At 41.3% G+C, this 25,039-nt stretch overlaps 1 protein-coding gene across 1 annotated transcript in view; it reads left to right on the top strand.

Moving 5' to 3' along the window:
- LOC125893281 (proprotein convertase subtilisin/kexin type 4-like) overlaps positions 1–25,039 on the top strand; it is a 207,295-nt gene that overhangs the window by 152,036 nt on the left and 30,220 nt on the right. Inside the window, exons 14-15 of the mRNA XM_049583852.1 lie at positions 23,402–23,512; positions 23,820–23,913. Of these exons, the coding sequence (XP_049439809.1) occupies positions 23,402–23,512; positions 23,820–23,913 (205 nt within the window). The remainder of the gene's footprint in view (positions 1–23,401; positions 23,513–23,819; positions 23,914–25,039) is intronic.

Genomic DNA, 25,039 nt, shown 5'->3' with positions numbered 1-25,039 from the left:
CTTTTTTGTCTTCTTTTTCCTCTCTCATTTTTCGTTGCTTTTTTTTCTCTCCTCCTTCCCCCGCTGTTTGTGTTGTTCCAGTCTTATTTGGTGGTTTTCGATTCACCAGGTTTGGCCTGTTGTGATCTCTTTCCTTCTCACATCGATCCTGCCTCCATTTCCCCCCATGGTGGCCAAATCAAGACACACACCGATCATCCACAGGTCACAGTCCGGGCCAGAGGTCAGAGGTCAAAGGGAGATGGCCATGTCTTGCTCACCTCTGTGTGTGTGTGTGTGTGCATGTGTGTGGAGATGATTATAGTGATGGAGGTTCTCATCAGACATCTTATTCTATGTCACACAGATACAAAAACACTTACATACATGACTTATACCCATCATATACATATTGTTGATGTTAAAAATCTATTTGCTGGGGGATGTAAATGATTATAAATACATTACTCAGGTGAACATGTGTCCTGAACAGATACAAACTTTTGCAGTATTATTATTTATTTAGTCTTTGTCTATATTTTAAATTTCTGTAAATCCAAATTATTAACTGCGCAGTGCAAACAGGAACTGCTGGTAGCCAAAGCAGCATGATTTTCCATGATGCAGATTTTCCCAAATGTAACCAAATATGCTTGATGATAATTACAAAAAAAAGGTAGTTTGGGATTTTTTCAGTTTTTGATATGGATATTCAGACATTCTTTGAGGTTCATCTTTCAAAATGTTTCCTCAGTTATCACCAGATTTGCTGGGTAGTGCAGGACAACGCTTGACTAATGTTCCACAGATGTTACAGGTGGTGTTACTGTATTTTTACCCCATGACTGCATACTGAAGCCTGACACCTTGCCAACTTGACAATAGACAGGAAGCAGATCTTGGGGATGCCTGCAAAGTAGCCAAGAGAGCTTTTAGCTTGAGCTATCTATTTTTCTGATATCTTCATACCTTCCTTACATTTCACTGGGATGTACGGTACATGACAGTATTTGTGTAAAAAGATAAATAAATAAAAACTAAGCTATTGGTGATAGAAGTTACTGTAGCATGTATGTAATTTTGTAGCCTGCAATTACGTTATATTATATTATCATATTTAAAAAAAATGATAATATAATATAACGTAATTACTGACCTCTGGTGGTGGATGTTGTGCACTACAATACATTGCCTCAATACAGCATCTCTGTATTGGTTTAATAGAAAGAGGAGCATCTGTATTTTTAACTGTTTTGAAAATTATATCTTTGGGATTTAGAAATACCCCATATATCTTAATACCTCAATACCGCCCAAGCTAACTTCTGACAAATGTATAAACGCCCTCCCACTGCATGTGCATTCTCATCTATTCTCACTGTACAGGATGGTCCAGTGAGCTATTATGGCATATTTTTTTGTCAGTGGTATTTTGTTTTTTAGCTTTCAACATTTTTTATGGCAGATGCTTCAGATTGTATTTAAAGAAAATTCCTCCAATTTGACCTGTGAAATTGTGAATGTATTTCCCCACTGTTCACCATCCACATTCTTCATTTTCACCTGTAACATAAACAGATTTTGTTTATACTAAATCTTCTCCTTCTTGGAGACGAGAAGTTCAAACATAAATCATTAGGACTTTATTATTTGATCAGTTTTGGTAAACAGTTCAAAGATTGTTATTTTGTGTGTGTTTTGTTATCAGCTAAACTTGTAGTGTACATGTTTAAAGAGTATAAATTTGCAATTTACTACAGAGACTGAGATATTCTAGATTATTTCCAACAACTTCTGGTGTTTTGGAGAAATAAACATATACCGAAAGTAGCGCTGCATTACTGTTTATGTAAAGTTTAATTTGGCATAAACAGACAAAGAATCTGCTGAGGGCACAGACAGCCACAATGGATGATCAGATGAACCAAAGAGCACTATTTATAAATCAAAAACTTAATCAGGAGAAAATCCAGATTTATAAGTGATCTCTAAGAAGTGAAGAGTAAAAACATCTCAGCAATAAAGACAGAGGACACAAAATGAAAAACAAAATACTGATATTGCTTGGTTTACCACAGTAGAGTTATAACTTGAGCATGATGATAATAGTCATTCAGATTCTCTGATATTACCGTTACAGTGTTTTTCAAGCTAACTGAGACCTTACATACATTCATCCTGTAGGCTGACCGACACGCAGACCCAGAGCTCGCTGCCAGTGGGCACAAAGGGAGAGAGACGGGTGAGCCTGATCAACCCCAGTAGTGTCAGTCCAATTACTCATTCTTTTAAAGGGCTATTAAAACATAATTGCCCGGCGATTTACATCCAAGTTAACGTGGCCCCGAGATAATTTATTATTTTCCATAAGCCCTTTCTTTTGTGTGCTGACTGAAAGAGTGCGGGGGGAGAGAGAGAGGGAGACTGTAATTTCCTGAGTCATGAAGAAAGGCATGTTGGCAGCCCAGTGTAATTGTTTAAACCCCACTCTCAGACACCTTCCAGTCACCCCCTTTTAATCCTCGTTATCGCTCTCATTAGCCCAGGGTCAGGGGTCAGCCAGCTCCCCCTAGAAACACAAACACAGTGCTGGGAAGAGGAAGGGATGGATGGGATAGTGGACTAGATGAGGGGACTGTAGGGTTGAGGTGGAGACAGGAATTTCCACTCCAGTACCAGCTAGCATATACTGTATAATAATTATTATTATATATTTAAAGTATTAGTAAATTTCACAAATATTTACTGCCTTTATTCTCTGGGCTGTATTTAAAAAAATGTTACTTCAGGAATATGCACATTATGCAGTCACGTGTACCAAAAAGGCCCTAGTTTTTTATGCCTCTGTGCCAGTGACTGGTTGGCCCAACATCTCGGGAATGCATTAAGAGGAATTTCTTCAAATTTGGCTCAAACATTCACTGGAAGTCAAGGATGTACTTATTAGAATTTGGTGGTTAAAGGTCAAGGTCACTGTGACCTTGTGTTTGTCATATTCTTATGAACGTGATATCTCAAGAAGGCCTTGAGTCAAGAAAACACATTTTGGCCATAACTCAAGAATCCATACGCTAATTATGACAAATGTTTACATACATGTCTAATAGGATAAAATAATAATGTGCTGACATTTTATATCTAAAAGGTCAAAGGTCAGCTTCACTGTGACATCATGATGTTTAGCGAAAACACTTTTCTGGCAATTATTTAGTGTCATAACTCAGGAACAGATGGGGAGACATTTGGTCAGATACTGAATTGGAGATACTAATCACCTCCAGGCATCCACCTTGAGTGTATAGATCTTCTGTGCTGCCAGGTCAAAGATGTGTTAAGCATTCAGATTACAGAATATATGGCTTATTTGCAGAAACATCCATGTTTGAAGTACTGTCCGATGTCAAGGCTACAACTTTGTTCTGTCATGTTCCTCTGGTGGTCTCCCACAAGCTCATTGGTTTTGCTGATTTTGAGCTTCAGGTGATTTGGACAGTGTGACGAAGCTCAGTCCTCTGTACACCTTTGTAAAATAGATGCACGTTTCTCACTGGAAAATAATCACTGGAACCATTCATGTAAATATAGTTAAACTTCTATTTTGCCAAAACATACACCGTATAACTTCTATTAATAAATTCCTTCAAAGACTTTACTACAAATATTATGAGTCTGTACAGACATGGATGTAAACTGCAACTTGACTGGTTGGCAGCAGTAATTCTACTTACTACTACATGTTCGTAGTTGTGTTTGGCATTTGTTTATTGCGCTATTATTTGTACTGTGTGATTTGTTCATAGACTGCTGCTGTGACATCCTAGTGGATTGAGCCGTCCACCAACCAGCCACACGATGTATGACACCCACTTTATGTCGATGCATTGCAGCTTGAGTAGTTGGACATCTGAGATCAGTATCTGTTCTGTATCCCTTTAAAAGTGCGGTCACATCATTCAAACGAATTTGACCACTGGACCTTTAGTGCAGTCCATGTTGATTTGCCCTTACCAACCTGTGTATCAAGTGCACAGACATACAGTGTGCTAGGTAGAAATGGACACACTCATTTTGTGTCTAATTCTAGCTAGCAATCCATAAAGTCCCGGGGTGAGCGCAAAATTCTGCTAAGTTAAAAGATTTTCAACACCCATGATCGTGTCTTCACGTCAGTTTGTGCCACTGTGGCTACCTCTAAAACTGGCCCGGTATTCTGTTTGGGGCACACTTTGAGTGTCTGTGTGCACAAACTGAGCAAATTACAATGTGCACCTTTCTTTCCCAGTTTTTTTATACCCATACCATAAGGTTTGACTGTGTTGCAGGATGACAGGATGTCATGTGAGTCATGTTAACTGCTTTTACTTCATTAGTAATCTACAGCATGAACTCAAGAGACTAAACGTTACAAACTAATTCAAATCACAAGAACACACAGGCTGTACATCTCTCTCTCTCTGTACACCCCCCCCCCCCCCCCAGACTTCCCTTGGATCCCACTCACCTCCTCTGATCTATCTGCAGGAATCGCAACCTTGTTTTCCCCCCAGTGTCCCTCACTAATTGAAGCTAATAAAGATCAATTAAAGTCATTAAGGGCTTTTCTTAAACGAGGCCTGGCTACTAAATGCATTAGCAGGCTCTCTGTCTTTCTCCATATATTCTATATGTCTCTCTCTATCCTTACTTTGCATGCACAGGGGCCTGCTGGGGTCTGTGGGGGCCAGGGCATTTCCAGGGTCACATCAATGAACAGTACTCCTGGCTGTTCTTGGAAATGACATTTAACCGTTACATCTGAGGCCAATAGCAGTATGTTAGCATTAATTCTGCCAATAGCTAATACCTGTGCTGGCATTCAATATGTTTTAAGTAATTTACAAAAAATGTTTTGATGAACCTCCAAGTCATGAAGGCTTTAATGTTTGCAGTTCTGAACAAACAGTGTCTGGTAGGACTTTCCCAGGAAAAATCCTGTAGCACGCAGGAACTGATGTTTTTCACATTTCCAGTCTCACATGCCGGTGCTAGACACACCAGTTTGACTGACAAGTGTAGAAACACACTGCAACTGTGTGAATCAGAAGACTAGGAACATGACAGGTATGACTACAAGTCAAACCACCATTAATGCAATTCCAAAGTCTCACTTTTAGAGCAATATGTTTTTATTGTCAGAGTGGAAAAAAACTCTGATACTGTGTTAAGGACATGACAAGACAACAAAACCTTATTTTTAGTTTACTGCTTTGGACCAGACTGAAGTATTGCAAAATGCCACTGGATGGATTGTTGTGCAGTTTGGTCCAGATATTCATGGTTCCCAGAGGATGCATCCTCCTGACTTTGGTGATCCTCTGATGTTTCATGTACAGCAGCATCTCATGATAATGGTCTACTAGACTGCCATGCAATGTGGTGCAAACATTCATGGTCTTCGTGAACTTTTTTGTCAAACACTTCGTCTTGTGACCAGTACCTTCAAAGTGATGATACTCCCATCAGCCTCAACTCTTTCATACTATTTTACATGATAGCAAATGTCAACATATTACTATACTAAGCTTAATGGAATTATTGACTATTATTACATGAACAATGAAAAACCTTCCTGATTGGAAGTATGTAAAGATTTATTATTAAACCCGAGGACTGTACCTTTGTGTATCTTTGAAGACTTATTCAAGTAAAAGCATGTGATCTGAGAAATATCTATTGATGGCAAAGTTTTTACAGTGTGTTAACATTATTATCAGTTAGTATCACAGAGGTCTAATCAAAGTGTGCTGAAAGATAAATTCCGTCTGCCTGAGATTTTTATAGTACTGCCAGTGTTGTGTCAAAGTTTGTTCTCCTAGTATTATGTGTTTCCCATATAAGTAGTAGTAGTGTATCTAATCTAGCTTGCCTGGGGTATGTTTGAATCTCAGATTTTAGGGAAGTGCACAGGCCTTGCCCTCTTTGGTAGAGGAATGTGAAAACACCTCTCTAGTGACAAACATTGCACAGATACAAGTCAGTATAGTGAAGGTCAGACATTTTAGGTGACACAAACAGAAGAAAACCAATTCTTTCAGAGGAGGGGTCTTTAAAACATTTGACTTTTTAGTTTTCCTTAGCCTGAGAATTAAAGTCTCAGTTAGTCAGGCTGCAGCTAGCGTGACTCTAGACTCACCGGACGACTTCAGAGAACATGTGCTGAGCAGTGTGGTAGTTTAAACGACATGTTGGTTCAGTATGCTTGGTTTTACCACATCACCAGTTACTCATCAGCCACTTAGAATCCAATATCACAAAAACTGGGGTCAGAGCGTTACTGCACTATCCAATTACTGTAGCACTAGAGTGCTATTCTTACTCCAGACTCAACAGAAAACAGGCGATGTGACCGAGTGATAAGAGAGATGAAGGAGAAGGAGAAGTGACCCATTCACAGGACAGCAGGGAGCCTGATGGTGCTACCATGAGCTGACAGGACTGTCAACACGCTTTATACAGCTGACTGTGTGTGTCTGTGTGTGTGCGCGTGTGTTAGAGACCATGTGTGAAAGTGTGTTTATTCTGCTGTGCGTTTGGTTGTTTTTATGTAAGAGACTGCAAATGTGTGTGAGCTTGTTTATGTGCATATGTGTGTGTTTGAGTGCAACTAAGAGACGACTGATGAGTGTGTGTTTGCTTATGTATCTGTGAGTGTGTTATGGAGACTAAAGCTAAATTAAATCTAACCACATCCCAGTTGCATGCACGTGTGTGTGTGTGTATGTGTGTGTGTGGTTTGCGGTGTGTGTGGAATGTGTTTCATTAGTCGTGCTGCTTCATGTGCCCGTCTGCAGCTTCAGTACAGTATAGCAGCCAGTCTGGTGCAGGGATGAGGCGGTAAGCTCCCGATCACTCAGCTCGGGCTCTGCCTCCCTCTCCATATGGCCACAGAAAGCCTCCGCTGCCTCCCCAGGCCTCTGCCAGTGTGAAAAGCAATTGTGTGGAATGTGTATGAATTAAGTATCCCATCATTCAGCGCAGACATGCAATTAAAAGAGCTGCAGTCGTCACTCGCAGTAGACATCGCGTGAGTCATGTCACTATAACTCAGCACAGCGGACGCCTGCCATTTTTTTGTTCTTAAGAGGGAGGAGTAAACACTGAGACAGACACACACTTAAAAGGCTTGCACACTTCCTGTCTCGCATTTGCTGTCATTTACACAGACATTCACAACAATAAACATCCTGATTTTTTCAAGTCTTTCTTGGTGCAATACTTACTGGCTGCTATTATAATTCGTCCTGTACACATTGGCCAAGAAGCCTAGAGCAACTACACTGGAAGAAATCGTGGACAAAATTCACAGTCCTCATTCTGTAATATAATTTGTCTTCTATGCTGGACTACCATGACTTCAGCAGTATAGATCTTTTCCACAAAATTCCCTCTTGTGTGTTACTATGTCACTTCACTGCAGCTCAGCATGGTCAGAGTCCTGGGAAAACCAATACAAAATCAAGAATAGACAAAAATTGTACGCACTAAAATGAAGTTCTGCTGGCTGTGAAGTATTTATGTTAGTTATATTTGTAAATTTATTAGTTATTAATTGACTTCCCTCTACAGGAAGTCACTTGAAACTTTTCTATATTCTTCTCAGGCTGTGTTCATTCCTCACCTGCTTAAAGCTGTCAGTACACTTTATTTAAAGTGTTTGTCATAAGGTAGGATAGCTTCTGAAACCCCCTCTGCCCACACCTTTCAGAATTGCTACTAACATCTTCTCAAGTTTCCGTAATTTACCATTTGTAATTCGCACTCACTTAATGCAGTGATTGGACAGATGTGTGAATGTGAGAAAGTAAGAAAGGTTTGAACTTCTTTCACAAGTTCTCTTTTTTTCATATGTATCACAGCTATTTATATCACTTATTGTGTTTAAGATTTCCACGTTAAATTGAGTCTTTTAACTCTGCCTTTGATTGTGGAAGTTACAAATCAGTTCTTTTCTGGCATAACCCAGCCTGTACTTTGTGTTTATTTCCTGTAGTGTGTTTACAAAGCAAACACAGTGCAAAAACATGGGTCTCAGTTATCCTTTAAATGACTTGAAACTGAGACTAAGTTAGACCTTAACATGATCCAATCACAGTATATGGGGTAATACAATACCTGATTAATTTTTACTTAATGACACTCTTTTCCCCATATTATGGTATAGGATGCATATTCTTCTGTTTCTGGTGTCCCTTCTTTAGTTTCTCTGACTGATGATGTCTGAACAATTCTGGTCTGGTCAAGAGAATTACAGTGTTGCAGGATGACAGGTCACCAAGACTGTCAGTCTCAGAAAGAGAGAGAGAATTTTTCACTAAAAAACTGCAACATCAGAGGATACCCACTTGAGTTTTCTAACACAGACTGCTGAAGCCTCACATTAGCTTTGCCTGGACTTTAGAGTGCATTTTTATATGAATCATGGGCTTTAGCTTGTGTCTTTCCTCTCTAACACTTAAACAACACTAGTAAAAGGATCAGTCCAAGGCCAGGATGAATAATTATTGCCACCAAGCAATTTTTTAATCGCATGTGGGCATGTGAGTATTGTAATAAGACAGACTACCATTTGACGCACATGTATGCACATACCTTGGCATGCAGATGAATGCATGAGTGTACAAACTGTACAGAGATGGCAATTATAAAAATGCTGGCATTCAAAGAGAATGAAGGTCATGTAGATCACATAAAAAGGAAATATGTTTACAAGTAAAGTGGTTGAGTTTCTGCTGCTGTACTTACTGTACATGTGCATTACATAGTTTAAACTGATTTCTGTTCAGCCTCGTAGGTAGTGATATATTTATAAATGGTGTTTTTAAAACAGTGCTATAGTACGCATTTTAGATGTTCCTCGCATGGCGTAAAAAACAATTGTAATGCCTTAGTTTAACTTTTATAGTTGCACTAAGTTGCTCCACTGAGATTACGAGTCATTTTTGCCTACTGGCCAAAAGAGAAACATTAGAAGAAGCAGAGGTGCAGTAAAACAAACACATGATGATTGAATCCAAAATAAAAATATACTACATGAGCACTTACTCAGAACCCAAATGACCTTATACATGAAATAAATTGAACCTTGAATCAATTCTCAAGGCTCCACACAAGCCAAAGAAGTAGTGTAGTACTTGTCTCTGTAGTGTTTCCTCTAGTTTGTTTCTATCTCTTCTGATAGCTCATATCAGTCTGTTCACAGAGCTGAGCCTGAGTGGGCTACAGTGTAAATATCCCAGACCTATTATTACTCCAACAAAATGTTCCTAGCCATTGTCAAGCCACTAAGTACAAAATGGTGAATTGCAGACACGAAGAGAGATAATTGCCACTCACGCTGGAAATTTGGCAAGCGCCTTCCCCACGAGACCCGGATGAAATGGTGCTTCAACCCCCGAAACTGTCATTCTTAATGAAATGGTAATTACAAACCCAGCGGAACAGCTGAGGGGCCTGCCGGGGCCCACGGAGCCCAAACTACCAGAATAAACCTGCTACAACAACCTGCAGAGAGGAGGGAGAAAGGGAGGGAGGGAGGAAGGAGGTGTTGGGAGGCGAGGAGGGGGGGAGAGAGAGACGATATAAAGCAGGAGAGAGGTTCAGGTAGGCACTAACACCAAGAATCTGAGATTTATTTCAATTGTGAAATGTAATACACACTCCAGGTTGGAGTGTGCTGTACACTGGGACCCTCATCAATAACGCCGGCTGTGTAGAAGGCAGGAGGGGAGGTTGGTTAAAAGCGCCCACACAGCCTGGGTAATTGATTGCTTTGTAAGTGAACGTGTCTTTAACCTTTGGGAGGTCAGGCCCAGTCGGACACCATCAGTCCTGCCTGGGGTTGAACCGCTTCCAGCCGTTTGTCTTCCGCTGCTCCCTCGTCTCAGGGCCGATTTGTCAAGCATGAGATGTTTTGGGTGTTTAGATTACAGGCGAGATGGGAAAACAAAGGCAAAATGCCACCCCAAACAAAAGGCCTGAGCCTGAATCTCCCACTGATCAGCAGGCTGGGCAGGAGGCCAGCTACCTGGGGTGCTAAAACTGAAGGGGGAGGAAGGGAGAGGGAGGGGGGTTTGCTGAAACAGAGCCACAATGAAGCCCCCAAAACACAGCCACTGTGGAGCTTGAACCAGAGCCAGAATGGAAGCCTGAACGAGAGCCAACGTGAGAATTGAACGACAGCCAGAACGGTGACATGAGATAGAGCCGGAATAGCGCCTTGAGACGCAGCCAAAATGGCAGCCAGAGACTCGGGGGGATAGGAGGGAGCTTGGGGCGGCTAACTGTTTTCTTCACGGCAATACTCCTCATCACTGGAGATTTTAAAGTGTCCCTTTGCCACCCTCCCAGGTACTTAGGCCTGTCTGTCTGTCAGGCTGTTAGAGAGTGACTAAAGATGATTTATCTCTTAGATTATCAGGGCCAGTAGCTACACCGTCGCTCATACAGTGCCCTGGAGAGACAGGTCAGAAGCAGACAACACCTTCTAGGACCAACACTTCTCCCTTCCTCATGAGCAAGAAGCCATTTATAGCTGGCCTGCACTCAACACACTGATGGGAGAGATTCAAACTCACATCTTGTTAAGCACGTGTGGATTATGGCTGTTTATTTATTTTCAGACGTGATATTTCATCACCGTCAGGTAAAAGCAGCTTGTTCTTGCGTGTTTGTGTCAGTGCATTTTTGTAACGTATGAACAAGTGAGTGTGTGCACATGCAAGAGCATGTGTGTGTTTGTGTCAAAGCACAAGGTGCTGTGTGTGCCTGCCAGTTCCATCTGCTGTTCTATTACCATAGACGTGATGTACCTGCCACTTCCCTCCTCAGCTGAGGTGTGTGTGTACGTGTTTGTGTGTGTTGTATTCTCCCATCCTGTTGTTAGATCTGACAACCACTAACACAGGCTCGTGGTGAAAAAAGGGGGAAAGAATACTCTCAAGTTCCAGATCCCTTCCTGAGTCTGACAGACAAACTGTCTGGGATTGTGGAAAAGCAACACTTCTCTCTTCCACTCTTCATCTCACTCCTCTGCCAGGGTTTAAGCAGCCAAGAAGTGTATTTTGACACTATTTTCGTAAGAGGAGTATGTTCTCAATACAATATGGTATTCTGTTGCTTTTATGGAAAGCTCTCAAATTTGTCAGGTTCAGGCTCATATATATACATATATATGCATGCCTCATTAGGCATTTAGGTGCCCCTTACCTGTCATCAACTCTGTCATACAGTTTGTTCAAGGGTAAAATAACATCAGGGTTTCTCACACATTAATTTATTTGTGGCGGCCCACCACGATGACAACATCTGCCGTCACATATTGATTTTTTATTTTTGGAGCTGGACCATTCATTGGCAGTGCTGTTGTAAGATATATACTGTTCGGTTATTCACTGCACCTTACTCACAAAGTGCAGAGCATACTCTGGCCATAGAGGGAGCAGTAGAGCATCAGACACAGTGAAAGTGAAACTTAACTGTTGATTGTGCTGGGTCTAAAAGTCTGCATTCACATGCCTCTGCAGCAGCTGCTTCTCCATCCATTGATCTGATCTGATCTGATCTGATCTGATCCAGTTATCCACTCTGAGACTCAAACTGCTGCTAAGGGAGGAAAAAAAAGTACTCATGAAGAGTTTCACCTGAGCTGCGTTCACGAACCCACAAAACTAATAAAACATTCAGTTGCTAACAGTCAGGCTGCATATTGATTAAAAGTTTTATCTTACAGTGTGTATTCAGCACAGAAGTTGCCGTACCAACAACAAAACAATACTTAAAAAAACATATATAAACTTAAATATAAAGGAAAGAAAAAACTTTCTTTTCATTTGAAAGACAAAGCCAAAGTTCTCGAATGTTAAATGTTGTGTACACACACAAAGCCATACAAGAAGTTGACCTTGATAAAACAGTTTAAAATTGGCTAAATTTGTTTTTAAATCAGCAACTGTCTGATCAAAGAGTAATGCCTCTTTGTGACCAAATAGTTCCAGGAACCAAGATGCCACAGGAACTGGACTGAACCCTGCGTTCATGTGGTGTTGGAATAATCGGATAAACGAGTTTCCCCATCTGGAAAATTCACATGACCGCCCCCTCATGTCTGAACATCTTAGGAAGTCTTGGAGAATTTTGGTACATGACTTGTCAAGCTGATGTCACAAAAACATGGCATAGGAAAGTAAATGACCTGTGCGCTCTTGTCTCGTTCGTCTTGTTTGTCTTGGGTTGTCTCCACTTGTTTTATTTTTGTTCTTATATTTATTCCTAATGCACCTTCAGTTGTGGCACTCCCAATTTCGTTGTATAGGTGTCTGTACAGTGACAATAAAGGCTATCTTGATCTTGATCTTTAAGAACCTTTTAATAATTTATATATTACATATTAATTTTGACTCACATGTAAGTTGTAATACATTGTTAGGCTGTAGCTATTAGATGTTGTCCACGCAAAAGGAGTTAGATTAGTTGGAAAAGGTAATTATGAGCATCAGCCCTGATAACAAACGTAAAGCAATATTTAAGTGGTTTTAGGGGACGTAGGCCACTGGTCCAGCAACTATTCTGGGATAAAATCACTTTGTAATATAAAGCTTGAGATTGTTTCAGCACACTTGGATAGCATCTGAACCTTCACTCGGAGGTTAAACAGTCTGAGCAATTAAATACAACACATCCTCTTTGTAGCATCAACATTGTGTCTTCATTACAAGTAAAAAGCTCATAAACGACTTCCCAACTCAGGAAATGGGACCACTCGAAGAGCATGTGAATGCAGCAGAAATAAATCAGGCACTGTACTCCCACTTGTGCATCCCTGTTTGCTTTTCCACCGCATCTGAAGAACTCTAAAGTTTAGGCAAATTAGTCCAGTAACTTTTTAAAAACAACTCCAGAGTTTGAGAAGCAATTTTCACACCTGAGGAAAAAACACTGAGTCATGTTGTTCTTTCTTTGTATTGTTGCACAACTCTGATATTAGAATGGATGCAGGGAATGACACGAGAGACATGCAGATGTGAAAGTGATTCTGAGCACTGCGTATTCTGCCCTGAAAGGTTCTGGCTCATCCAAAAGTCCTAACCCTGCAGCATGGACTATTTGGCACCAGGAACAATAGGTAACATTCCTGCAACCCTGAGATGGTTTCTTGGCCCTTGGAAAAGTCCCTGTGTGCAAATGGGCTCACACATTTCAGTTAGTAACAAAAAAATAAAGGATTTCAATACCCAGCCGTAATCATAAAAAAATTAGAAGAAACCAAAAATCCGATAGTCAGTGCCCTTGTAAGAATCAAGGCTGAAGTTTTCAGTGGGAAGGATTTTATCAGAAGGCTTTCTCTTCTTGTGATTTTCCCACGTTTATCACCGTAAATAAAGCAGTGTAATCTTGTTTGGAAAATATGTTGAGAGTAGGTTTGTTCCCATTTTGTCTGTCTGTGAATTGACTGAAGATCAATAACTTTGCAACTCTGTCAGCTTTATAAATCTCAATGAATATGAAGTTCAGAGAGCGTGTATGCATTTTGTCGTTTTGTCTTTATATGTGTGTGTGTGTGTACGTGTGTGCGTGTGCCAGGGTGCACAGATCCATGGAAAATGGAATAGATGTGTGTGTTTGTGTGTAAAATGTGAGTGTATACACACGCACTGCATTCTGGCAAGCTATTTCTATTTCATAGAAGGCCATAGATCGTCCCAGGGCAGCCCCCACCCACCCCCATTCTCTCCTCCTCTCTCTCTCTCTGTTTTTCTCTCCCTCCGTCTCCCTGGTGGGGTTGTAAAACTGGCCTTGCGTCTCTGCCCCAGCCAGATAGATTAATTAATTATCCAGACCTCCTCTTTTTTCATTGCTGAGCCAATTACTCCGTGACTGAGCCTGTGGTCTATATACATGTGTTTTAGCAGAGAGAGAGAAAGTGTGTGCATATTTGTGTGAGTGTGTGCGCGCGAAGATTACAGATATAGCTCATCCACAGTCTAACAATCCCACTATCACTTAATATTATTGTAGCTATGCAATGATATTGTTTCCTGTGAAAGGAGAGTGGATCTATGTGTGGGTAATTGTTGGGTAATTGAGAGGAAGTGGAGGCTCTTTATGGGTGTGTGCGTTATTTAGAAATAATAGGTTTATTAAGATAAACAAATGGCATGACATCTCAGTGTTTAGCTCTCCTTCTTATTCCTTATTAACGTCCTCTCTTGGAACTTTAGTTTTGAGTGGAATGTGACTCGGTTGAAAGTATTTCTTTCCTTTGCAAGCCTGAAGTATTGTTGCACTGCAGTTGTAAGCACAGATGCAAAATGTTGATGTTAATTGTGTGTGCGCTTGTTTGTGTGGATATGCATTTGATTGATGGGTCAGCAGATAAACTGGGCTGAATGAGCCGAGTGTGTGTTTGTGTGTGACATACACCGACTCGCCCCGAGGGACAGGGGAAGCGGAGCGCTGCACCTCCTGCAGGGGGTGCCGTGTCTCCCGGCAGGGGGGTGCAGCAGGCAAACAGAGGGGTGCCTGTACACCCCTCCGCCCAAACCCCTACACACATACACACACAGACATCACCCACTCCACCCTACTGTGCTACAAGACGAGTGGGGGGTTGCTGGGACCCTGTGCTCCTCCAAACCTCCACTGATGCATAATTCATGTACTAGTAGCAATTTTGATATTTTACTAGGGGGGTTGAAAAACAGAAGAAATTTCAAAATAAAGTTCCACAACAGCATGAACATCCTTCTCACCCCTCTTTTCTTTTTTTCTTGTTCAGAGTTAAATTATGTCACCACCATGGTTAGCTTGCAGCAAGTTGTTGGCAACTTAAAATCTGCTCTGTAGTCTGCAGAGCTCAGAAGTCTCCACCAATACATCACCATATCACCGTTTTTAGCAATACTAAATAGAAAAATCACATTTCCACATCCGTATTGAGCAAAGTCTTGCAAAACATGCATAGCCAGGTGTGGCTACAGATTTTTAAAAAGTAAACACCGGTCTTAATTAGACACCAGGTCTGATTGCTGTTAACGCATCAAAGCAGGTCAATTTTTAATAAGTTCTTTGAATGTATAAACCATCTCAAAGCCCGAGACATCATCTATCCACCTGAGCTAACATTACTACTTAGAATGCACATACAAATATAAATGTTTAAATTCAATTGTTCACTTCATTTTACAGAAACCACCTAAGTATAATTTATTTCATTCAGATTTACCGACCTGGTAAACAAAAGAGACAAAAAAAAACGTGGTGACTTCCTATCTCTGATGCGGTCACAACATCCGAATGTGTTCATTCCTCGATTATTTAGCCTACATTCCTTTAGTCCGTAATGGTCCACTAATCAAAATAATCGAAAAGCTTTTTCATAAAAACTGATTGTAGTTGTAAATTGTTTTTAACTCGATAAAGAGGTTTTGTGTTGGTTTACAGGGAGCCTCTCTCTGTCTGTGATGCACAGCCTCTCAGGGCAAAATCAAATGAATGATTCATAACTGATATTTCCAGATAGTCGAATTTGTATGTAAATATTAGTAATATTGGTTAAACTAATTAGTTCGATAGTAAGCTATTCCTATGATTGCTGAGCAAGACTTTTGTGTGAAACGCCCATCCAATATAGATTCCTGTCCCCCTTTGAAGCAAATAATAGCCAGGGCTGTTGATTGAAGTTTAGGGTATTTGGTTAACCCTAATGTTGTGTTCGAGAAACCCAGGTCCCTCTTTAACAGTTTGAGAAACATACTTAACCTCAATACTTAATGACTTTTATGAATTTTTTGACAGTTGTTTATAAACATGATTTTGAAGCGATGACATGTCTCATAAGTCATGACAGAAAATGTATCACCTCTTTGTGGGATCTCAGAGAACCCAGCTGTAAAACATGGTCAAATACAATGGACAAATTATGTTCTCTTATATTCTCAAATAACTCTTCCCCTCCCAAATCCTAAATAACTATTTAAATTGAAGCTCTTGGGGATTTATAACCCTAAACAAAAGTAACGTCACTATTTATGCATGTTCACTTTCCATTTTACGTTCTAGGCTCAGTAAGGTCTTTGCCATAGTCCAAATAATGGCATATGCCCTTAAAGGGACCTGTAACCTGAAGGCATAATAGTATATTTTGTAATATTTCAAATGGAACACAGAACTTTCGAACTCTTTGTGGTTTCCATGGTGATATCATGTAGCAGATGTCATACCTGTCAATAAGCACAGACTTTGTTCTTGATCATTTAATTTCTGTTTGCTCTATCGCATTTAGTGATATGGCATCAAAAACTTGTCCCTTTGAAGAGGCAAACAAAGGCTCCTGGTTCAGTGTTTGCTTTGTCCAGAGTGAAAGAAAAGCACTCGGGACCCGGGAGGGAATCTTATGCCAAGCTTGTAGCACGGCACTTACTCAGTCCTCTCTCTCTGTCTCTCTGTCTCTCTCTCTCTCTCTCTCTCTCTCTCTCTCTCCCCCCACAAGGGCAGAGACATCTAAAAGGACTGTACCTTGGTGTGCGTCCAACAAAAGCTCTCTGCTGAATTTCATCCTCTTTTGAATTTGTGTTTGAATAACACTCGAGCTACAAATCAAAATATGTTGGACACTGAGAGTGAGGTCATGGGGTATAGATCATTGTGGCTTCTAGAGAAGTCTCCTTGTGTAAGAGACGGGGACGGGTGGCTGCTAGTTTGACTGATGGCTGTAGAGACCGAGAGGGCCGCTTGGTGCCCATTCTCCTGAGACTAAGTCCATGCCTGTGCCAAACCCCTCATTTTCCTCCCCGCAATATATTTCATTAAACTTTTAACTCTTTGCAAGGTAATTCGCTTGACATTTTGAGGCTGTGCTGTTGAAGCCTGCTGAGTGTTTCTTTCTCTGTAATTTCAAGCCAGACAGATATTTGCCTAATACGGCCTAAAAATGTATTCCAAAATCTTTTTTTTCTCTGTAGAAACACACATTCAGAACAGTTAAATGAGGGAAATTGTATTACAACCAAACCAACAAAGCTGAGCAGCGCGGCACAGCATTTCATGGTTACAGCCATGCAGGTCCCACTGGCGCAGATATAATTAAGACCTCTTCTTAATTACTTAATAAGCCTAATTAGTAACATTTCTGAGCAGCAGATTTGGCTGTAAGAGTGATGGAAATCAGAAGAACGTTAAGTCCGTTTGTTATTTCATTTAAATCCTAATATTAATGAAATTAGTGCATCGTGATATAACAGAAACAAACCACGCTGGGATTGACCACAGGGCTTATGCAGTTTTCAATGCTCCTGATAAACATTCAATTAAGAGGTACAAAAAAGGGACACAAATCAGAGAAAACAAAAGTAAATATAGTTTTTGTTGGCTGCTCCAGTCATGTGTCACCTTCATCAAGTGTTTATTGTATTCTCTCTTCGTTCATTTTTCATTAGCCAATGGCCAGATGTGATGGAGAGGTGCGTGAAGCTGACCGGGGGTCTACTCTGTTGTCATCAGGATAACTAAAGCAAGCCCACCAATCACGAGCTGGAGCTGCTACTGCATTCCTGGCCACTTAATTAGAAGTTGTTGGTACCACAGAAGGTGTCACCAACCTTTTCAGGCGCTGAACAGATGGTGTCCCCTCTTTTTGAGGTCCTGCCAATGCCCACTCTGTGGCTCCTGGGAAAATGACCTAACTCACAGGCAGCTGCTTAGTGCGGCTTGAGTGATTCTTTACAGCCACTTCTATTGGGGGGGACTTAGCAGGACGTACCACTGCAAACAAGGGGTGAGACCGCAGTAGCTAGGTCCCTGGATGGCTGCAAAAATCTGTGTTGGTTGCAGCACACCAGTTGTTAAAACTGTGTTTCTAATGCGGTGTGCAAAGACGAAGTGAGGACCTCAACCCTGGAGATCTTGATGTCTCTGTGCTAGTTGGGTTTGTGTGCACCTTCCTCCGCTGCTGGCAGATGGTGTGAATATCAACAGAGAAAGGACCTGGGAAGGCCTGCAGAACAAAAAGTGAAAAGGGTTCCTCGACAGTTACAAAGAGGCCCCATGGAGAGGTGGGGGGGAGTGGCCTTCATCCTAATGGATAAAAAGAAGGAGGGAGTAAGAGTTTGCAAGGGCATGCGCTATCGAGGAGCGAAAGTGGATGGAGAAAATGCGAGGGCCGCAGATTCGATATGTGTGGAGGCAGGGGGTCGGGGGTTTAACATGCTTCGTGCTGCGTGGACAGAAGATCAGCTGTCACTCTGTAGTCGGCTTGGCTCAACCTCCCTCCGACCACGCAGGAGGTGGAGAGAGAACAAGTTGAAAATATGATGACTATGTTTTCTGACTAATTGCTTGATATGAATTATATTATGTGGGTTTCATCTTAAAGACATTTTAATCTTAAACATTTTTGCAGTGTTTCCAAACATCTCAATCACATTCATTACAGGGAAATGTACAAATCCTGTAACTAAACTACTCCTCAGTGTCACACACCACAGCAGCGATAAATCCTGTGTGCATTTTTGTTGGGAGAGATCACAAGGCTCTCCCTGAAAGTGTGTTAGTCTTTGCGATTCTTGCTACTGATGATGAGATGGCTGAAAGGGCTGGGGAGCGGCTCAGCTCAGCGGTGGTGTTTCACTGACATGGCAGGGGACATAAAATCTGTCATTTTCATCATGTTCTATCGTGGGTAAACCTGTTTCCTGCAGCTTTCTCTATCAGATATATGTCTGTGTGGGTTTATGGCCTTGGAGCTGGGGCAAGCCCGATCGATCTGCGGGAGCTGTAGGATTTAATAGGTGCAGAGTTCTCACTAAGGGGTACGGGGTGGGGAGGGTATATTTAATCACTAAAAGGGAGCAGAGTGGCGAGCCCTGGTCACCAACAGTTTCTGTTTTATGAGAAGTCAAGGTATCAGTTTTCTCCACTGTGAAATATGTTAGGTGATCTATTGTTACTGCTTTTGTATTTTATTGTACTTAATAATTTTAGGCAGCCAGATTGAGAAATTAAACTAAAGTATATTCACACATGTAATGTCTAAGTGCATAATTCATGATGGCACGATAAATTCAGAACTCTACATGACAGAATCTTCATACCTAATCGTGAACCTTATTTTAACTCTAGCTAAGAATTATGTCCTCAAAATATCAGATACAGATTTCATATTAATAGACCATAAGACATGTAAGCTGACAGAGGAATATTTCTGTATATGTGCATTAAAGAGAAATTTTGCCACCTTCTATGTGGATGTTCAATCTGTGTTGATGGTAAATGCAGTCTATTGAAGCAGTAAACTTTGAGTGCGTATGTTATTGAGCGAGTTTTTCTTCATCCAGTGCCATCATTTAATGTCACAGTGATGTAGTTGGAAGGAGGAGGAACTACAGACTATTTGGCTTACCTGGGGGTGCGCTCTCGATGCCACTCAAAAACGGAACTTTATTGTTCTCTTTGCTTGTTTTGCAGACTAGCTACATTTCCAACTGCAAATATGGCCTCCTAAAATATGACTACAGAGAATGTTATGGACATTTTACAGTGTTTTGGCAAAGTCAGATATTCAGACGCATGCATTCGAGCCAGAGTTTACAGCCGTAGAAATGCAGCAGAGAGAGGCTGAGGCAATTCTGCTATTTTCCCTCTCTCCCTGTGTCTCTCTGACTCTGTCTGTCTGTCCATCTGCTTGTGTGTGTGTGTGTGTGTGCGTGCGTGCGTGCGTGCGTGTGTCTCTTTGTCTCTCTTGCTCTGTGTTTGGGCACAACTAACAGCAAGGTTATTTCTTATAAATGCAGTGGATGGGCTGATTTTTGAAACTGAAATGTGGGGGTTTAAACAGGGATAATTAAAACTCCAGAAGAACAGCAGGAAAATCAGAAGGGTTGGCAAGCAAGCGCTGCATCTTTTATCATTTATCAGAATCAGATCATATATATTATATATAAGATATCCTTTATTTGATTTATAATATATTATGAGTGTGTTTACATGTGGCTTGCAGAGAAAATACACCAGATGCGAAAACTATTGCTGCATATCCACAAACTGGCCACGAAGCTGTACGCCACACTGTGGTGCATCAACCTCAATTGGATAACATGGGCATTGAAAGGAAGTGGGCAGTGCTTCCCGGCGTTTCTGGATTCTGTGTGAACCCCACCTTGCAAGAGGATATGGCTGGCAGGGACCATAAGCAAAGACTAGCATGTGATGCAGACTGGTACATGTAGGCACTGCTAGCATGGCTCTACAAGCAGCTTTCTCGGTCGATATAGCACACACCGAGGAATTTATTGCTTCAATTGTCTACATTTACCACCAACAATTATTAGACATCTACATAAAAGGTGGCAAATTTCCCCTTTAATTTGTGAGCTAATGATCTAAATAGCATAATAAGATAGATTCAATGTAATGGTGATTATGGCCCCCATCACATTAAATATATCCGGGACATTAGGCAGCCCAAGTGCCTATTTCTGGTGTTCTTTCTGGTGAATCTGCCACTGAGCAGTGCCATGTTGAACAGTTGTGTGGGCTCTGTACTTACAGGTATACTACAGTATGTAGGAGTTCCTAACAAACAAAATAACGTATGCCAAGCAGACAAAGCTCATTCCAAAATGAGAGTGAATCTGGGTTTGGCTTTCACTTTTGCTGGCGACCACTGAAAGAGAGGATGGGAATAAAGAGCAGCGCTGAGTTGGCCTTTTTTCTGTTGGACAGGTAGATGCCGGCAGTTAACTTAGTTAGCTTGCTAAGGTGTGGGCTTTCCTATTCCAACATTGTGTAGGGAGTTTGAATGTTATGTTTACAAACTGTAACAACAATTCACTGATAGTACATAGATATGGTAATATTCAGGGTTTGTTTTTTGTTGTTTTTTTTTTAATTGTCAACAAATTCCATGTAATGATCAAAACCAAAGCTGAAATCAGGTATTGTCAGTTAGCCGAAGTCTGATATAGTATCAAACTTACCCAATGCCACACTGTTGCAAAAGGTGACAAGTTCATTCAATACCATGAACACACACATAGTGGTTTGTTTATAGTCAATCCAACATTTACCTTCCTGGTACTGTTAATGCTCACTAGTGCACAAAATGTGGCTTAATCCGCTGGTGAAAATATTTCCTAATAAATACACTATTTACTCCTATTGAATGGTGTTTGTTAAAAACTGTAATGCCCTGCTGTTTTAGAAAATACTTTTCAGTATGAACACTATTTCTACTGTTCATCCTGCATTTGTGGTGACGAAAGATAAAGTTGTTGTTTCCATGATAACTTTCCTTCTCTGATGCTCTTTCATTGTCTCAGCGTTACCTGAAATAACGCCCCCTTGCATTGCAGGTCTGTTTTCAGTGAGTATGGGGTGTGGTCTTATGGTAAATGGACCTGCACTTGTATAGCACCTTTTTAGTCATCTGGCCAATCAAAGCACTTTTTTTTGCTACATGTCACATTCACCCATACATTCACATACTGGTGGCCGAGGCCACCACACAAGGTGCCACCTGCTACTCAGCTTAAACACACATACACCGATGGAACAACCATCCGGAGCAATGTCGGGTTCAATATCTCGCACAAGAATGCTTCGACGTGGGCTGGAAGAGCTAGGGATCGAATCGCCTGTGATCTAACCAAACCGATTAGTGAACGACCTGCTTTACCTCCTGAGCCACGGCCAACCCTAACCTAGTGGTTTAAGACATGTGTCCTTCTGGCTTGAAACCCCAGTTACATGTAACCCTTACCTCTCTCCACATAACACATTTTGTGTTTCACTGCAGCGCCAATAGTCAAATGAAGTAATCTTTTTAAAAAGTAAGTGAGTTCAAAGAGTGTCTTTTAGTTTTTCTCATAACAGCAGAGCAAAGTTTAAGCAACAACACTAAAACTAGTTTGGATGCATCTTAAAATATGTATTAGGGAGCATTCAGGATCACAGTTGCTTGTAATCAGTTCATTTTTGGTGACTTCTAACAAACATTGATACCTCAATAAAGACACTTTTTACCTGAAATAATTTAGTAGTAGCACATTTGGAACTTGACAAGCCAAATAATAACACATTAAGGTTCTTAATTCTTCAGTAGGATCCATGTCAGTCAATTCCTTGCTGGTCTAGTCTTCTGCATTCAGCTCTTGTCAGCTGTGTTTTGCCCCAACTCTTCACAGCTTTCACAAACCCCTCGAATGACCTTGAACTTCAGCAGCGCACCTCAGCCCCACACACCCGTCTGCCTAATGCTATTATGCTGGGCCTACATGCTAAAAGTCATTGGTGGTGATAGTGGCTGATTAGATTGTGTCCATTGATCGCGCGGCGTGCTGTTAGGACGAGGACGGTGTGGGCTGCAGCTCCTGCCTCTCCTCCTCAGACACACTGACAGTCTGAGACAGCGGAGATGGAGCCCCATGCAGGGCAGCAGATTGAGTTATTGATCAGCTCTCTCCTTTCTCCTGTCTCTGTCTCTCTCTCTGCTGCTCCGAGAGACCCCGTCATCAGGATAATGAATTTCACTTATTGCAGATTAACGGCATAAGGTCTGTATGGTAATAATGGCAGAAATTAGCTCTTTGTCACCCCCTCTGGATTTCCAAGAGGAGGGGTTGGGGAGAATAAAGGTTGTTACAGCCCTGTTACTCAGTTTGAGGACTGTGATTTTAACAAGAGTGAAAAGAGAAGAAGTGCATGAAAATGAAAGATTTGTGGGAGAATTAAGAAGAGACTTATGAGTACTGCGATTTCAGCATCACTGAAGTGGTGGAGAAGAGTTCTGATGCAAGAAATTCAGGTTTGATGGAGGAGAGTGAAGGAGAATTTAGAGAGGAAAAGAACGCTGAATAGCAGGCTGCTCTGTGAAAAAAAGAGAGGGCAAAGAGGAAAGATGAGAGCGGATGATTCAAAAGAGACGTAAAGAGATGGTGAAGCAGGAGCAATAAAGTGGAGGAGAGAAAGTAAGAAAGGCAGTGGTCATACAGTCACGAGGCAGCGACGCTGCTTAAGGGTCGGCCATTGTGTCTCCAGCACCCAGATTGGGGTGGTAAAGAATGAATAATGAGGCTTGATTACAGTCCGTGAGATGGCACATTGTTCAGAATCAATCCTCCAGGCAATTACGGGAGGTACAAACAGCAGCCCTCAGCCTCAGCCCGGACAGAGCGGGTAGCGATTGTGTCAGAGGACAACATCATCTTCGTCAATGACTTGTTGCCTCCTCGTGTCGGAGCCATTAGCACTTACTCTTTTCCTCTGCAGCACATTCAGCTGCCCACGCAAAAGCCTCCAGTTCACATGTGTGAGCATATAAGGATGCTTTTCCTTATCGTATACACAAACACGTACAGTATATAATGGAGTGCACGTCCTCTTCTCGTTTCAGGTATGGTTTTGGGTTGCTGGATGCAGGGCTGATGGTGCAGCAAGCCATGCACTTTAACACTGTTGCCCCACAGAGGAAGTGCACGCAAGAAGTTACAGTCCATCCTATCAGGTAAAAAGCTTTATCACCTACATACTGTATGTTTATGTAACCCCATAGCTGCTGATGTTTTATTTGTATAGTTTCTTACTGATTGTTGTTGCTTATATATTGTCATTTATATCTTAATGGTTTTTTTTCAAGGTTTTCCTAGTTGTGTCACATTACTTTATGGACAGGAATCAATAATCTTTCATCTCGTCGTCACCTACACTGTCACTGCTTTGTCTGTAAGAGAGAATGCATGTGTATGTGTGTCTGATAAGCATGAGAGAAAGAGGTCTGGCTACTGACTGACATTATGGTGTTTATTGGTTAGGATCATTTCTCCAGGAGGCACTGTCAAAGTGAACATCCAATCAGAGGCCTGCCATGGGAGGACTAATGAGATCAACTCTCTGGAGCACGTTCAGGTCTGGCAGCAGTTCAAAACACACTCAGATGGCTTGACCATGTACTACATTGTTCGAAAATCTATTTATCTATCTATCTTTTCTATTTTTTTAGGAATAACTTTAGTGTGAAAATATAGAGAGATATAAAGCTAGTTGCTTTATAACCAGCTTCATGAGTAGCGTAGCTTAGAAACAACAGGAAGCCTGGCTCTCTCCATGAGTACCAAAATCCACCTGCAAGCACCTCTGCAGCTCACTAATTAAACAATCTCCTCAGGACTTTGTGGGCTGTTTTGGGGTTTGTTGTGTCCAGAAATGCCTGATTTCACCAATGTCATTGCTGGGGCAAGTGAAAATTTAAAAAATAATTGTGATGCTTTGGCTGAGCCTATCATTATGAGCATTTAGTGTTTCCCATAGAATTACAATCTATTTGTGATGGTGTGGGAGGTGGGGAGACAACAGCTGATTGCCAGTGATCAGGTGTTTCTGCCATTTGATGCAGCACTGAAGGACTGTCTCTATGAGCTGCTTTCCTCCTGATCTCTCTGCCTGGTTAGCACAAGCTAAGACAGCAGCAGCAGATAACATCCAACAATGAGCCGTCCCAACAGTTGCACACAGACACAGAAACGGCACAAATCTGTTGTTAAACCTGTTGGGTAAAATACTAGGGGTGTAACAATCCATCGATCTGGAACGATATATCGATTAAATGATCAGCAATCCAATGTCATCGACGCAAAGTGGAAACATTGATCTATATCGGTCATGGTTAGTAAACGCTTTTATTTTGAAAGACTGTGTCGCTGTCAAACAGTGGTGGGCAGATGGCAAGCAGCTGAGAGAAAGACGATGAGGATGTTTACTTGGGAATAACTCAGCAGTGTGGAAATATTTTGGATTTCGGAGAAAATACAGGTAGACAGACAGAGCACATGGTGAATGTTAACAATGCTGTTACGAGGTAAAACACGATGCAACGTTACCTGCCTGTTTCAACAGTGCTTGGCTGAAAAAAACGTACATGCAGGCTGAATTTCAACTGTGCTGTTCTATTGGGAGATACAGTGGCTTAAACCAACGGTGAGTAAGAAAAATAATAATGGTACATGTCATTAATTTAACTATGAGTAGAGGAAAA

Source organism: Epinephelus fuscoguttatus, linkage group LG8, assembly GCF_011397635.1.
Source record: "Epinephelus fuscoguttatus linkage group LG8, E.fuscoguttatus.final_Chr_v1".
NCBI classification, from domain to species: domain Eukaryota; kingdom Metazoa; phylum Chordata; class Actinopteri; order Perciformes; family Serranidae; genus Epinephelus; species Epinephelus fuscoguttatus.
Note: the sequence above shows the minus strand (reverse complement) of the source record. Positions and strands in the feature narration are given on the sequence as shown.